Source organism: Notolabrus celidotus, chromosome 24, assembly GCF_009762535.1.
Source record: "Notolabrus celidotus isolate fNotCel1 chromosome 24, fNotCel1.pri, whole genome shotgun sequence".
NCBI lineage: Eukaryota > Metazoa > Chordata > Actinopteri > Labriformes > Labridae > Notolabrus > Notolabrus celidotus.
This window is the reverse complement of record NC_048295.1, coordinates 2296930-2314512: the sequence shown is the minus strand read 5'-3', so window position 1 is coordinate 2314512 and position 17583 is coordinate 2296930. Positions and strand designations below refer to the sequence as shown.

General features: G+C 44.8%; 1 protein-coding gene across 1 annotated transcript in view; it reads left to right on the top strand.

Annotated features, from left to right (window-relative positions):
- LOC117808324 (nck-associated protein 5-like) overlaps positions 1-17583 on the top strand; it is a 120751-nt gene that overhangs the window by 81691 nt on the left and 21477 nt on the right. The window contains exons 7-11 of the mRNA XM_034678003.1: positions 4951-5041; positions 8272-8442; positions 10327-10395; positions 11989-12027; positions 12179-12298. Coding sequence (XP_034533894.1) covers positions 4951-5041; positions 8272-8442; positions 10327-10395; positions 11989-12027; positions 12179-12298 — 490 coding nt within the window. The remainder of the gene's footprint in view (positions 1-4950; positions 5042-8271; positions 8443-10326; positions 10396-11988; positions 12028-12178; positions 12299-17583) is intronic.

The window sequence follows — 17583 nt, the reverse complement described above, 5'->3', positions numbered from 1 at the left end:
TTTTAACTCAAACTATAGCAACTGTCATTTTCTGCTTCCAAGGAATGCTGGCAAACTAAATATCCAACCATAGCAGGGGGGATCTGCAGATCCATCTCCATCCAGGCTGTGAAACATACAAAGACGCAGGCGGTCATTGGCAGGAGGGAGATTATTAAAATAAACAAACCAGCATCTAAAAATCGTGCTAATGAAAAGTGGCACATTAGTGAGGATCATTAGGACGAAGAGTAAGAAATATGCGATGGCATGCAGAGATCTCTCATCATGCAGAGAGTGTTCTGGCATGCAGCCTCTGCGTTAGCTTGTCTTGCACGGAAAGTGTTGATTTTAGGGAAGCCAAAGCCTCTTAATCACCACTGAGAACACACACAACGTCATGCACACTCAACTACACACTTTGGCTGACAAAACAGGGGGATCCCTGTCTTTAGTAGTGCCTTATCCCTGCAAGTCCATCCTTGATTTCCCGTCTGATCCGGGACTACCGGTCTGCTTGTCTCTCAGCGGGGGCCGTTCTCCCTTGGAGAAGGCTTAACATGGGACATATGGGAAAGTCTTTGCCTGCCAGATCGCTGTCTCTGCGCAGGGCCAGTGTCGGATAATGACACGTTGGAGACACGGCAAGTAGAAAATGAGAGCAGGAGATCTTCTGTCAGGCTGACTGGGTCTAACCCGGCCACGAGACCGGCCATGCTGTCTGTCGATTGAGCGAAAAGCACTCAGGCTTATATGATGACTGCATGGCCTATTTTAGCCTAGAGACCCACATTTCAGCAACAGTGTCTGGGTCATTTTAAAGAGCTGTGTGAGAGAGCAGAGAGAGTGCTGGCTGTGCGCTCGGATGTCTCTGCATATGGAGATCAGGGATGTGTGCACAGTGTTTCTGGCGCTTTTCAGGAAAAATGGCCGTGATAAGAATGGAGGGAAACTCAAGCTGGGGTAAGTTTGGAGCTAACTTTGTCAGCTTTTCAGGAAGGTTTGCAGCCCTTTGATCATTCTCAGGTCTGTGAAGGAAGTTGTCATCGACAGTCGGAGCCTTTTTCAAGCCACAGTTTCCATGAATAGAAAGACTTATGAATAAAACTCAGCTTCGTTTGAAGTCTTGGAGTCTTTGCGACCTTTTGAGAAGAAGAAGAAAGTTCGGTGTATGTTCTGCGACACAGCGTTTCACCTCTAATTGCCCAGCGTGTCCCGATGATGCATCACTTTCGCTGAACTCACATCAAAGCTGGAGACGATCATGTGTGCACTTAATGTGTGTGTGTGTGTTTGGCTTGAAGGGAAGGCGTGTGCTGTCCCGAGGATTGTCAGACCTCAGGCTGAAAATTGATTGGACCCTTAATTGTATTTCCCGAACTGCTGTCGAACATCGCGTTTGAAATTCAGCTCCTGCTGCACGAGGGTCAGGGATGTCAGAATTTGCTTTCGCCTCCAAATACGCCCCTTAGACGACACACACACACACACTTGTCCTTCCTTCCTTCTCTCCTTCACTGAATGATGCTCTCAGTAGGTCGCTGGGAAGCACTCGGAGATTAATCACACTATCACGAAGCAGGACTATGTTTTTTATGTAAAGTAATGCTCTGTCATCTGAGAGTTATATTCCATCCATCATCAGCATTTAGCTCGCTCTCTCTCGCTCTCATATAAATACGCTTTCAGTGACTGAATTTACAGTAATGACAAATTACACTGTTTATTTTATGGGATGTTTTGCAGGACGCTTGTCCCGGTTCGTCTTTGGCAGAATTTACCGCCAAGTTCGATTCTTTGAACGTACTTTTATTTAAAAAGCTTTTGGAACCACTCTTCATAATTGGCTCCTCCACAAACACTTTCTAATGAGTTATAAGTGCTCTGATTGAAAAGAAGAGGTGCTAAGTAACGTTATAAGCGGTTTGTCTGTGTTTCTAATCAGCGAGACATCGATAGTGATTACTAGGAGGTAATTGTCCAAAGCTTTCTTATTTGTGTTGTTGCGCTGCATGAGTTAGCAAAGAAAATGAGATGATTACTACTTTGCAAATTCCTTTTATTGCAGACGTTAGAGCGTGGTTTGGAACATTTTATCTGGAGAAGTTTGCAGTGGTAGAAGCAGTGCTTTTAAATGTTAGCTCGATGGTTTTCCCAGGACAAGAGATCACAGATTTTTATCTAGACTAAATTAAACGTAAGGCCTCGACGTGAGATCCCAAGTTTCTCCAGCATGTTGCCACACATCTGAACTTTCTGTGACAGGGAACTTAGAAACATTTGTGATTTCAAAAGCGAGCTCCAGACCTCCTGAGTCTCACAGAGTCTCTTTCAGGTGTGCAAAAACACCACCAAACCCCTCCCTGCTTCTCCAATCACAACACCAGGAAACAGGCCGTCCGGTGCATCAAAGTGCCTCTGAGAATTTGTAATGCAAATGTCATTAAGGACTTGCTGAGTGGGAAGTGAGTCAGGAAGTGATGTCGGTGTAATTGTGTACTTACGCACACAAAAGCAACAAAAGCAAATGTTCATATCATCCATTTCATTTTCCATTAATTGCCTCCCTGGCTCATTTGGCACATGTTCGCGTCCATGCTGCATTGGAATCATTTTCACTCCATCTGCTGGCTCGCTGGATGATATTTCAGCTATTTCTCATTATAGGTTTAATTTTAAAAACTCCCACATTCACTCACTTATCCTGCGTGTAGCTTAGCATCGTCCGCCTGGCAGCATGTGTCCGAGTTTGTAGACGAAATAAAAGTGTTAACAGGAGGGCAAAAAGTGGATCCACCAAACTATCACTTCATCATCACAGCAACACTTACTTCATCCTTTAAAGTAAACCTTTTTTAATAAAGGGAAGCACATCTTTTTTTATCACTCCTCATGTCTGATACTCTGAGGCTGAGTTTCTCTTTGTTGTTCAATGACCTCCTGAGTTTCTCAAAGACCACCGGGGATTTACCTGTCAGAACAAAACCTCTGCGACCTCAAAGACCTGATAACACACACCCTAGGGCTTCAACCGTAGGGGGTCAACCGCCCAAATCCCCTTCCATCCAAGAACCACCCCCTCCTCGCCATGCTGATCATGCCTGTCAGCCAAGTCCTTGACCCCCGTGTCAGAGCATCCGGACTCCAAAGCTGCCTCTGTCACGTCCTCTTTGCTCTATACGTTGTGCTGATTAAGGCCAGCATTTAAAGTAGGAGCTGGAGCAATCTGCCCGCCTGCCCGACCGCTCGCTTGCCTGGCTCTTTGACTGTTCAGTCAGCAGCGAGCGGCCTGATTACAGCCGGCTTTATGGCTCAGCCTGGACAGATGGTGTGGCTAGCACCGTCCTCCGCTGCCCTACCCCTGCCTGCATTCAGTTTCACCCGCTGCCATTCATCAGCCAAGGCCAATCAGGGGAGAACGACCAGGGACTTAACAAAGCATCAAACTAACTCTGATTGTAGATCTGCAAATTTAAAGCATCTTCTGTGATGTTGTTGACTCTATTGGGATCCATGCAAGCTCTTCCCCCTCTTTCCAATCTTCCAAAAGTCCATTCATCCCTTTGGAAGTCTTTTAAATCATGTGCAGTCTTTGGCATTGTTTTGACACTCTAAGTCAGAGGTATGGGAGAAGAGAGACACAACGATATTGCTTATGGGAACCAAATTGGCCACATTCAGCTCTAAAGAGAAGCATTTCATCCTTTTTAACTTCGTTACAGATCCTTTCGGTCTTCTTTAACTTCACTGTGAATAAAACCAGAACAGAGAAGAAGAAGACACTTCATGAAATTTAGATGAATCAACGTCAGAGCTCCTTTTGTTGGGATGTTCCTTCCTCTACATCCACCGGTCCTCCTGAATGTCAGATTCATCTTATCACTTTCCGTTTACATGATCCCAGCCGGGTCCAAGATCATCTCCTGTAGCTTATCTCCTGCTGTGGTCGTTCCCTTTTTTCCTCCTGAGTCTGAGAGAGTGAATACATGCAGGGCCAAAGATCACCCTGCAGCTCCAGGGATACAGATAGCATGTGGCTCTTATTCAGATGGAAATAGGCAGAGGCTTTTTCACATGGCGCCTGTTTTGCATGCAGCTCGCAGTGTCAGCAGCAGATTGTTTCAAGCAAACCAAGACTTGAAGGTTAAGGTCAGCCGTGCGTGTTTTTGCTGCTGTGATTGCTCTTAATTCAAGTGATCATGGGACACACTCTCAGCCGCACACACCTGTGAAAGCAGTCAGAGAGGACTGTGTCGGTCCCATCATCTGGAGAGTTTTTCCTGCTTTGTTAATTCAGCAGAAGTTTGGGATCCAATCCAAAATAAAACGACTCATCAATCTCTTACCTCTGGCACCGATTCAGTCACATTATCTTTGTTCTGTGATGCTGTTGGCTCGTGCTGCTGGAGAACACAACTTCAGGTTTCAGTGGTTTAATTTTATCAACAAACATCACATGAGATTCTCAAAAAGGCTTAGAAGTGGATCCAGTTTTTGATGTTTAATGAGGTACCTTTGAGTCTGCAACTGGTGGCTCTGGCATCTCATCATTCAGACTTCTTCAACCTTAGATACGTGTTCCTTACATTTCTGTCGTGTGGATTTGAAGATAAAGGTTAAATATTAATTAATATTAATCAGGTTGCTGATTTAGGAAACTCGTGTGCATCATAGAACCAGAGATAATCAACTTTTTTACATTAACACAATTCAGTTCCATCATTTTTCATTCTAAGATAGTTTTGAGAAGAAGAATGAGGGTCTTTAACTCAATGCATGCTTGTTTTTGGAGATCATGTGCACACAGAACCTCATTAAGAACGCCATGCTTCCTTAAAAGGTTCAAACTATCTCACCTGAGTTGCAAAACCATCTCCTTAAAGTGTTGAAACACCACAACCCATCATATAGCATCCTTGACTTCCATTAAGATGTGTAACTAAACAGGACAATGTGTGTCGTTGTGTGCAGGATGGAAGAGACGGTGCGGTCGCTGCTGCAGAATCAGGGCGTCCTGGAGCAGACTGCCGTGGACACTGTTGACATCATGAAGGCCTACAAGGTAAAACACCAACCTCTGATTGTCTGTTCTTCATTCTGTTGTCTTAACATGAAACTTAAACAGCTATAAGAAAGAAAGAAGTGGATAAAACTTCAGTCATGACATGTAGTTGTATTCTTTGAGTTTGCTGATATGCCGTGAGCAGTTTTACAGGTGTGTGTGTGTCTTTGTTCGTGTCCGTCTTCCCCCTCAGACGTCTACACTGTAGAATAAAGCCAGACTGAATCAAGGTGAAAAGCTCTCAGCTGACCCTGTTACATAATAGAAATAGCTGCTGGGATTGAGCGGAGAGAGGCTCACGGAATAAGTAATTCTGCACATTTCTGAAGCACAGGGTCACCTTTTGGGGTCGCACTTCACAATTTGGAACTCAGCATGTTAACACGGTGCTGGAGCGCCGAAATGCCTCAGTCTGTTTATCTGCAGTGTGATGTTACTCATTCCCTTAACCGTGGAAGAAGTTATTTTCCCTACAACCATTTCTAGACTTTTTAAAAAAGTATGCATCTGCACAATCCTAACTTCTCCATCACACAAGAAGAATGCGGGCGCTTTAGTGTCCTTAAAACAGACACCGTGTTATTGTCTTAAACGGCCAACAGCTGAAACAAGAGACGAGAGAGCCTCCAGGGACGAGACGTAAAGGGCATCACTAATTCAGAAAGTATGCAATAAAAGGAGTGTCTTCTTAAATGACTACACACGTTCATCACTGTGAGGGAAAAGCCAGGAATAGATGCAAAAAAAAAATCTCTGAGTGATGAGCGCAAATAAAAGTGGGCAGAATAAAAAATGAGCGCCGTAAAATGAAATGTCAGCTGCTTTACTGCTTACTTTCTGCAGAGGAGGAGAGGAGGGTGAGACATGGGATCAGCTGCATGATAGCAGGCTTTGGAATAAGAAGATATGGGTGCACAGGCTGGGAGAGAAGATGCAAAGACAATATCAATGTGTTAATGCATTTAGCTCAGACGGACTCTTCTCTGCTGTTTCTGCAGTGGACGGATATTGTCATGGAGAATAAACCTAAAGGGTTATTGTAGGACTCCCAGGACTAGGACTGTATTCCAGAGCACTCTCTGTACCTGCTCCTGCTGCAGCTGTATTCGGTGTATTCAGCAGACAAACTCAATAACTTGAAAGGGCAGCGAGAAGGACAAGGTTCCCTCCCCTCTCCGACTCCAGACTCTCTCTGTGGAGATTATTAGCGAGCCCTTTAACGCTGTCTGATGAGCAGTCTCTCAAAGCCGCCCGGCCGGCCGTGGACTTCACAGGCGGGGGGGAGAGAAAAAGCAAACAACAGCCAACTTAAAAAAAAGCGTGACTTTAAAGCATCGCCACGCACACTCCAATTGTCTGATGGAATCAAGTAAGATTGAAAACCTAATATATGTTTAGAGGAGATTGGATCAGGCTGGAAACAAAGTGCCTCAAAGGACATTATATCCAATTCCTATTAGGAGAGAGATGCTTGTTCTTTGCTACGTTTGGACTTATAAAAGACATCCATTAGTGCGGCTAACGCTGTCCAGCACATTAAGCGCAGATATCTTCAGGTTTGACGATCATCTGTCAGCCAAGAATGAAAAATGTGATATATCAGACTCTGAAGAAGTGAATGCCTCTTTGTCATTTAAAGAAAAGCTGCCATTACTTCAATCCTGTCAAAGTCAGCACAACATCCATTCAGTGCAGCTATAGGACTGAATAATACCTGTACTGTTGGGGGAGGATGTGGAGGTGAAGAGGTGGAGAAATTACATATTTTGAAGCATTCAGGAGATTTATTTGTCATAGATTTGTACTTGTAATTAAAGATTCTAGATCATCTATTGAGGTCAGGGGTTGACAATCTTTTAGTCAAGGTCCTAAGTGAAGAAATAGGTTGCTCAACAACAATATGAAAGTTTGAAGGACAAAGCTTCTCCTTGTTTTCACTAATCAGCAGCCGAATGCCTCAAGATATGAAACTATTAAACTCAAAATGCTCTTCTGCTTCTTCCATTAAGAGCCTTTATTCGCTGAATCCTCCAAAATCACTCGTCCAGTTCTCAAAGATGTTGAAAATGTTTAGCTCATACAGATTTAAATCCACATTAAATATGCAAAGCAACTACTACCAAGTCTTCCTCAGAGTTATGATGCACCTGTGGCATGTGAAGCACCGTAGTGTCTTTATTTTGCATGGCTGCAGCAGGAAGCAGGACGATGCTGCTGCAGCATAACGACAGTTTTCCTAAAGCGTCAAAGTAGCACAGGATTAAAGGATAATGTGGACCTTTTCTAAGAAGTTGCCGATTAAAGAATTCTAAATTTGACACCATAAGTTGCAGAGAATCGTAGAAACGCCCGTCATCACATCCCCTGTCTCTCATCATGCCTCTTTATGCCTCAAATGAAACAATCAGAGAGTTTCAGTCTTTAGTTGAACTGTCATTAAGTCACAGATGTATTTGACCCGTGAAGGTTGGTCACGGTGAATAGCTTCCTCTTTAAAATACAGCAAACAGTGAAGAATACCAATCATAGCTCCCCCAAACCCAAGGTGACTTCTTGAATGTCTTCCCAACTGAAAGATATGAAGTTTAGAAATGTTTAAGGAGAATAAAAAGCAGCAAAAGACTCTTCTCCACGACATGTTGGTATTCTGACTCTGTGCATGCTCTTCGGCGCCAAAGACCAGAACCATGAATAATATCTTGAGCGTGACAGAAAGCTCATTGTGTTCTCTTTCTGCTGCTCCTTGCTAGCCAGACAGAGCCTAATTAGCAGCTTATTATTACCAGTAGTTAATTATCGCAGATGCAAGGAAGCCAAAAAGGAAAAAAAAAAACACAAGAGACGAGAGACGGAGGAAAAGATAGCTGGCACAGAGACCGAGGATGAAAGAGAGACGGATACACGGCGAGGGCAGGGACGGACAGATTTTGATCCTCGCGAGACGAGAGCTCGCAAGGTCACCGCCACTCTTTGGAGAAGGAGTGAAACATGATTAGGGATTAGGGGATGTTTGGGAGCTCTGTTGTCAAAGCTGTTGTCCCGTCTGCCTATTTGATCTTCTCCTCTTTCTTCTCCATGCTTTACTTTCTCCTTCCCTCTGATTTCCTGAGCTCCTCACTTGAAACGTTTGTGGCACCTTACTTTTAAGCGGCCTTCTTTCCATCTGCTTGTTTTTTTTTCCCTCGCCAGATTCTCTCTCCTCTAACCTCTTTTCTTTGTCTGTGCAACAGGATAAACTCTCAGAGGAAGTGCGGAAGCAGCACGAAGGCCCCGAAGAGAACGGCTCCCCGCCGGCAACTCAAACGGAGCCAGACTCTGGGATCGCCGATCCTGATGCCAGCCAATCAGAGGAGGACAAAGACACAGCCAAGCCTCTTCTAGAGCGCCTCAAGGCCCTGGAGGTAACCGCTTTACCTCACCACCTTTTTCTTCTTCTGTTGCTCTCCCTCTGTTCCCTTCCTTACCTACTTTGTGAGTCTTCATTCCTGCCTCATCCAGCCACCCCCGGCTGTCCTCCGTGGCCGGCTCCATCTGCCAGTTGTCAGGAGCCCCTTGCTCAGTTGTGTCTGAAAGCATGACAGCTCATCAAATTTTCCCCAGTCTTCTCCGTTTGGAGAGCAAAGTCATCCTGAGAGAGTCGCCGCCGGGGCCTCGGGCTGCACTCCAGCTTTTGGTTTGTTTTCCCCTGCGCTCTGGGATTCGAGCTGCACTCCGCCAAGAGCCGCGAGCGTCAGATCCAAGCTGATTGTTTCAGTTTCTTTCTGTGCTGAAGCCACCGGACACACATCGTCTTGGATCTCATCAGCAATTAAAGCACTCAGACTTAATTAAATCAGGCCACCAGGCTTACCTGCTGCCTCCTAAGAGGCTCCACGTGGCTGCTTGATGTTGTCATGCAGTCTAGTCTCGTCCCAGTCATTTAATATCCTGTTAATGATATCGCAAATTAAAGAAGCAATACAGATGCAGTAATTAGAATAATTAGTCTTGTAATATACAAAGAAAGAGAAAAGTAAAAGAACCAAAGGAGTGGAGTCCATCCCAGCATTTTCTCCTCATTTACGCTGATGCTTCCCCGATAAAAAATAGTCCCTAATTAGAGCAAAGCGGCAGGTAATTGCCTGTTGCTCCTCAGCTGTGAGTTATCTCACAGCGCTGGCAGAGAAAGAGCTCAACCTGTCTGATGAATCACACTACCCCAAACATTACACTTTAAATGGCTTTATCAAAAGTTATCTGCCATTCTGCTCCGCTCTGCAGCGCGGCGTGATGGATGCACCGCCGGCCAAAGCATTAAGAACAAAAAGCTGAGGCGATTCATCACCGCTCTGCGTTGTGCATAAACTTCCACTGACACTAAGTCAGACCGCCCCGGCTCTCATTTCTGCGGCTCAGCTGGTACTGTTCATTAAGTTGGCAGCCACGCGCTGAGGTCTGTGGAAGCAAACACACACGCACAGAGCGAGGGAGACGTGCCTGCTGGTCATCTTACTCGCTAAGTGGTGAGAGAAAGGATGCTAAAATTAGCCGAGTGTTCAGATCAGTTCAGACTGTGCTTCAGGAGAAGACCACATGAACTCCTGAAGACTCTTATGGAGGATGAAGGCGAGCCTGAAGAAATTATATCACTTCATCATTAAGTTGATTCTGTCTGAGGCCTTGAGAAGCTTCTTCAGGAGGACTAACATGCTCAGACTTCATTCATCTTAGTTCCTCTAAGTTGAGATGCTTTGGCATCAAACACATCATCTCTTTAACTACATTGGTCCTCCTTCACTCACATCTCAGGGCCCTCATTAGTCCATGTTCCTCCCTGGACGCTGTGATTGGAACGTTTTCGGTTGTAATTACATCCCTCATGTTTCCATCATGGGTTCTGTAGTTCCTACTAAAGGCCAAAGGGCCGACTGACAGCTCCTAATACGCCGCCTGCTTCTGACAAATTGGAAACTCCCGGCGATCAATACGCCGACGCCTCATCTCTCAGCCGGTGGAGGAGGTATTCCTATTAGAGTCCAGACTCCGACCGGAGAGCTGCTGCCCCAAAGTTCAACACCACAACTTCCATCCCCTTGACCTTTCCCTCCGCTGCTCTTTGTAAATTTTTTATCAGCCGTCCTGCTTCAGCGTTGGCATCTGACCTTTGTTGAAGCAGGCCCTCGTCTTTGCTTGATTGCTGCTTCTGTCTCCGGTGTTGTTGCATCAAATGTAACCAAAAGTCACAGCGAGGTTCCTGCAGCATTGATGTGTCTGTGTCTGACTCTCTGTGTGTGTGTGTGTTGCAGGAGAAGAACACTGTGTTGGCCTCGGAGAACGAGAGCCAGAGGGAGCAGTACGAGCGCTGTCTGGACGAGGTGAGTGTTTACCTCGTCTTCATGTCGGAGTCAAGGCTGAGAGATGTTTCGCTCACCTTGAGAGAGAGAGCTCCTGGTTTGTTGTTTCACTCCATGTACGAACAATTAGAAGTAATGTTGAGCTTTAAATGAGGGTTTTAATGAGGTCCTCCAACGCACTCACTATTTCCCCAAAGGTTACTTGAACCACAGCTTCAGGGAGAGCAGTTATTTACAATTAGCTCAGAAAATACAGCTTTATATTTTTCACGCACGAACACAAACCCTGGAGACCTGCTCATAAAAATGAGAATCTCAAAAACTATTTATTAACTTTTATAACCTCATCACTTCGGCTGTGCAGATTCAAAACATGTCGTCACTCCCCCTGAAAGCCCTGACAGAGCGTCTCTTCACAGAGGGTTAACACTCATCACACATTATTATTTGTGGGCAGGATGCATTGTGTTTAGAAGATGAGCCGTTAAATAACCTCAACCTGATGTGATCTGGTGTTGCAGAAGCAATGTTTTTACGTAACAATGGCACTTGTGGGCCCCTCTGGTTATTTGTGTGAGCTTGATAAGTGCTGTTTAGAGAGCCACAAGAGGGGAATAAAGCAGCCAGCCTGTTGGCTGAATCACCCCAGGAAGGGGAGAGAGAGAGAGAGGGAGGGAGGGGAGGGGAGGTATGACCAGCAGAGACAAGTTGCCCAATTTGTCCTGGAACCAAGCAGCTCAGCCGAGCGAGTGTGCCGAGGGCGTGAAAGACGGACAAGAAGAGGGAGGAGAGAGAAGAGAGGAAGGAGAGGGAGGATCTGTAATAGAGCTGTGTTAGTGTGCATCCTCCATGGGTTGCATTCTGGGTAAAATCAGCCTCCTTTCTGCTTCCTCGCCCTCATTAAAGCGTCTCCACTGGCCTGTGTTGTGTTTACTTGTCATTTCTATCCTGTGCGGTTCACTTCTGTGGAAGGAGGACTCTGTAATGACTCTGTTCTGATGATGGAGGCTGCACACAGCAACAGTGGAAAGCTTGCTTCGTAATAGAAGAGGTGATTATTATTTTATGTTCCACCAGCTGCTTGTCGAGAATTTATCCCGTGGTCAAGCTCATTTGTAGCTTAATTACTTGTGTCAAAGTCAAACAGTGAGTTCCCCCCGGTTGAATCAGGGTTTTTGTTTCAGCCACATCTGCAACCTGCGGTTTCTTCCTGCACGGCTCATTTCACCATATTTACTCTCATCGCTCCTCATTCAATAAACGAGAGCGAGGGCAATCCAAAGAGCCGATGTGGATTCACACCGTATTAATGAGCAATCAATGGGCGGTAATCGGAGACTCTTCTGCATCAGTGCTGCGGTCAGGAGTACCGGCTGCTGAGACGCTGTGAGCCTTTACATCTGTTAAGATCAACAGCAGACACAGAGTTAAGAAGGTGAAGACATGCAGCAGAAACAAGAGGGGAAATCTTTATTATAAAGAGTCATTATGATCTCTTAAACTCAGAGAGAGAGTGCAGAATTAGCAGAGCAGAGGGAGTCTAAAGAGGCCTGTGAGGGTCATATGAGGTTTTGCAAAGTTGCACTCAGTGACGCCTTGTTTTGTCTGTTTCAGGTTGCAAATCAAGTCGTGCAGGCTCTCCTCACCCAGAAGGTTTGTCCCTCCTCTTATTCTTTCTTTTTGCTGCATTAATGTGACACAAAGGTGACAAAGAAGGCCACAGTAGCTAGTAGTAACATTATTTGTAACCTGCATATTAATGTTGTAGCATCTCCCTGACTCTCTTCGTGTTGCTTCTCTGCAGGATCTGAGGGAGGAATGTCTGAAGCTGCGAACTCGTGTGTTCGACCTCGAGCAGCAGAACCGAGCGCTGAGCGTTTTGTTCCAGCAGCGGATAAAGCCTGCTTCTGACCTGCTCCTCCAGGTATGCCGCCCACACACAAAAGCCAGGGTTCAGGGTGATGATGCACCTTTGAGCATCTTATTTTGTGCAGGTAGAGGAGCCGGTATGAAACAGACTTCCGCCTGCTATCTGCATCTCAAAGGACGCAAATAAGGAGGTGAAGGATGTCACTTAAAGCTGTTATATAGCAGATAAAATAACCTGAGTGGTACAAGTATACATCTTAGTTGAAAGTCTACCTTCCAGAGAGTAAGAAGTGTCCCACAAGGCTCCATGTTTGTGTCTGTTCTGTTTATATGCTGACAACACCATGCTTTATACACTTACACTCATACATAAAAAGCCAAAGTGCTTTAATAGTCATATTTAGAACACAGGAATTAAAAAAGTATAATTAGCATGCTCACAAACAAGAAGACATTAGCGCTATTCATGCAGGAATACATCTCCCATCTTCCTTAATGGAAACTCTGGATGTAAAAGCTGCACGCCGTCCCTTATAGGCGTCTTTAAAAGCCTCCATAAAGTCTATTCATTACGACAAAGCAAAAACCAGACCCATAAAACGTCTTGTTTATTATATGTATTTCCATATCATACATCCGTACCCCTATAAACCTGCCTGCTCAATCTCATCCTCCACTCCACTCAGCCACTCTCAGCAGCAGCAGCAGCTCCTCCTGTAAACAAGGCCGGGCCGCTCATTCTCATGCATTTGAAGTTGTTTTTCATTTGGGTTGATATTAAACCGCTCCGAGGTCTCAGCCGGAGACAGAGGCTGTAAAGCAGACTGTAAATACTTTGATTTAGAATATAGAAGAAGAAAGGGCCGGGGAGAAAAAAACCTCCTACATCCATCTTAATCAATCCATTCTCTCATCAGAGGCTGTTTTTCTGTTTTTGAAGCACGGATGAAGGAAGAGGAGGCTTCAGAGAACAGATCAGATCCCTCGCAGTGGTTTTGCTTTGGTTACTCATGCTTCATAATCCAGTCTGAGGAGCGCTTGTGCTTACTTTCATGGTTTCAAGCTGAGCAGTTACGCACAAACCAAGGACTACTGTCGCATTGAAGTGCCTGAAACTTTAGGGAGAGTTTCTACACAAGGGAATCTCCTTTAGTGGTTCCCAAGTGTGCCCTTAAACTAACTGCATCCTCCAAATCAGAGGAGAAGTGTACGCCTGTAATGCAGGTCTGACCCTGCAAAGTGTTTGCAGCATTAGGAGTATAATGAGCTGCCTGGCGGGGAAGACTCGTCTCCTTCAAATGCTGCAGAAAAGTTGGAATTTTTAACCTTCCAACTACATCTCCTCCACAAATCTGTTGTTTGGAAAAGCAGAAAATTCCCCCAGTTCATGTCAGAAAACAACAATTAAGTGAGAAAAATGTCAGTGTATGCATTCCAGCACAGCTTTACTCTTCTGGTGTCAACAGTTTTACAGTAATGAAGGGCAGAAAGGCCAGTTTGGAAAGTAGGGTTTTCATAATTGTGCCAGAAAAGAAAAGAGAGAGCTGCCAAAAGAGAAAGAAGTAGCTGTCATTCCATTTAAGACAAGAGAAAGAGGAGAGGATGAAAACAGAGGGTAGATAAGTAGAGAAGTAAAAGACAGGAGGGTGAAAATGGAGAAAGATGAGATAGCAGAAGAGCATGTGGCGCCCAGACGACAAGGAAGGGGGAAGTGAAAAAGTGAGGGCAAAATAAGAAGCGGCAGACACGGTAGATAAATGGAGTTTTTAAAAAAAAAAAAAAAGGAAGGAGGGAAAAAGAGAAATAATATGGCTGTGGGTGTTTTGTAAAGCTCTCCGTCAGTTCCAGCTACTTCCACAGCCATTATTGGACAGGCAGGGACATTGTCAAGTGAAACTGCAATATAAAAGGCTTGAAGAGGGATATTGATGAAACCACTGCGGGGACCAAGAGGTGCAATCTAGTCTGAGACGCGAATTAAGGCAGAGCATCGGTGTAATGTCTTTTCTTTTTACCTCCTCACATGAGTGTGAGAAACAGAAACTTCATATTTGTGCATTAATGAATGCGTGTGCTCGCACTATGAGACACCGTCAGATGTATGCTGCTACCTTTAATGTGTTGCTCATTCTTAATAATGACATTTTTACCATACTCAGTGAGTCAGAGTTAGAATTAATCATAATGTGAGCACATCGCTCCGGATGCTCTGTGCATCAATTATGAGTAGTTCAGAGTGGGGGAGCTGTAAAAAAAAACATCTATATTTAACACTGTGACAACAGACTGGAGCGTCCAAATGATCATTCAGAGATATTATGTATCCGTCCATCTTATGTCTTAATGTAGGCGGCTTATTCAACCTCTGAATCAGGCGGAGAAATCTGAACAGGAAGATTCATTTAGGATGTCACTGCAGTCCAACAACAAGTTACTAATGCAGACCATCCAGGGTAGGGTCACAGGCGTAGCAGTCCAAGCAAACTGACCCAGGCATGCCTCTCCCCAGCAACACTTTCCAGCTCCTCCTGGGGAATCCTGAGGCGATCCCAGACCAGGTGGGAGATATAGCTCCCCTCTCTCTAAGGCTGAGCCCAGACACCCTTCGTAGGAAACTCATCTGAGCCGCTTGTATCCACGATCTTATCCTTTTGGTCATGACCCACAGCTCATGATCACAGGTGAGGGTTGGAACGTAGACCGACTGGTAAATTGAAAGCTTTACCTTCTGGCTCAGCTCCCTCTTCACCACAAAGGTCCGATACAACGTCCAATACAAGACCCTGAGATACTTAAACTCCCCCACTTGGAGCAAAGTCTCGCTCCCCACCGGCAGAGAACTATGTGGGACTAAGTTCTCAAATAGTCAGGGTACTGTGTACAATGTTCATAAGACCCCCTGGTGGCCCTGCATTAAAAACAGACATGACTCTGTAGTGGAGATCACTGCATGAGCTCAAAATAACACCCAAGAAAGAGATATACACATATTTGACAGTCATATCAATTACCGGGTAATGTTCTCCTGATTCAAGCCCTGCAGTTCTTGTTAAAGATGCAGGTTTTTCTTTCTTTCCTTCTATAACTATAAACTTTAATTTTTATTCTTTGTTGTGCACTCTCTGCCTCTGAAACTAAACCCACACTCCTCTGAAACTACAATCAGTTCCCACTTCCCACTCACTGAATCACTAATGAAAATATGAAAATAATTATGGCGAGTTTTCATTTCTTTGCTCTGCTGGAGCTTCAAGCAGAGGCAGACTTAATCACCCATCAGAGTGTACTGTTTCCCATTTAGCTCCAGACCTTTTGCTTATCAGTAATTAAACGTCCCCTGGTTCCCAATGGGCATCTTCGGTTCCTCTGATAAAGAACCATAATGCTTTTAATGGCGATTACACCGTTTGTGCACCTGCTTCGCCTTCACTTTGATTCCCAGAGCGCCGCGTATTCATTTCACAGAGAAAAATCTGACATTTATTGTTCTAAAAAAAACAAAACACAGATAGCTGTTTTCTCAGTACAAGTGCTATTCACAAGCCGAGGGGAAAATAACTGGTGTGCAGTCCCATCCACTTATGCTGTTTATCAAATATGACAGGCAAGTGGCAATTGAGTCGGCCATTACTGGGACAAATCCTCTGTGTTTCCTCGGGGCCCCAAGGACACAGAGTGAACGCCGTGACCTCATTACTGCTCGTGCAATTTTGTGTTCCAAAACACGTGCTGCCTACACGACCACAACGGAGGAATATGCTGCAGATTTAAACAAAATGATGCAGTTGGATTCATTTCTGCATGTCCAAAGAGGAGCCTTCAGCACTCATTCATACACCCGTCATCATTTAATACCTGTGTCTTGATTCCTGTCGAAGGTGTCGATGTAGCATGCATTAAGAGGCAGGTGCTGCAGGCTTCATGGTGAATTGTTGGTGTGTGTTTACACCTCTGCAAATACTGATGTGTTTGCTTGTAACTTGGAAGTATTGCTGATATTCTTAGCTCCAATTCTTTACCTTCCAACACCATAAAAACTAAAAAAATGACGGCATGCATGACACATGAAACGTCTCTGTTTGTGTAATTATTCCAAATGTTCCTCTTGACTTCACTAAGATAAATTAGCATGATGTATTCCAGCAGCTAACTTACATTTTGACTTTGATATTGGCCTTGAACCTCAAAAAAGCACTGTACACCCGCGGCCTTGTCATCTGCCATCTCCTTCGACTACCTCCCCCCCTCCTCTTGTGACCCTGCGACACTATTGACTGAATCCTTGATGAGGATGCTGAGGAGGTGAAATCCAGCACCCTATGATAAGATCAGAGCCTCTCGTGACACCACTCCCATCCCGAGTGGACAGCAGGGATGCGGCATGGAGCTGCAACAAATTTCAATTTCATAGCTACAAAAAACTGGAGCGGAAAGCCTCCGGCGCTGTGAGTCTAGGACAAAGCGAATTAAACCTTAACTTAAACGTTAAGATCCAGCTCGATATAGTGCATTCTTTTCCAGGACTAAACATCATAACTTGAACCTTTTTCACGGCCTGGTTCTGAGCTATAAAAGACCAAAACTTCAGCATTTGAAGTGCCTTTAAAGGAAATCAAAGCAGTGCAGAGACTCCGGGTTTGATGTTATATAAAACCTAAAAATAGTAAAGAATATTTTCCTTATCTCCGTGCTGAAAAAGCAGTGAAAGTGGGCATCGATCTGTTTCCATGGCACCATTACCACCTAGTAACTGAAGGTGAAAAGTCAGTCTCTTTGAAAGCTGATTCACAAGCTCCCTGCTAATACAGAAAGAAGCTTTCCCGTCGGTTGTTTTTGCAAAGAGTTGAAAAGAGAAAACGTGGGATGGTTGTGTTTTGGCCACGGGCGACATGATGCAGGTTGTTTGTTCTGAGAAGACAAAAGAAGCTGTTAAGTTTTGGCATCATTAGGAGATGTTTTCACTCTTTTTTTCTGCACTGTAATGTTCAGAGGATTCTTCCACACACACAAAAAGTCAATACGGACTGTCAGCAGAGAGTGTGAAGGAACGGATTGAAGCCCCGGGTGTTTTTTTTTTATTCTGAAATGATTATGGGATTGATGGAAAATGTGAGCGGACGGTTTTCAAAGCAGTCTCCATTTATGGAAGGTGACTTTCTCTTTTATGACGTGGTATTCTTCCCTCTGTAAGGTGCACAGCCCGAGAGCTGCGTAGAAAACATAAGAAGGAAATAGATCACAGAGCAGAAACCTGCACATATACTCCCCGAGTGAGCTTCAGCCGTACCCTCGGCAGGAAACACACCCGCAGATCAAGTGTTTCTGTTCCAGCATATTTCC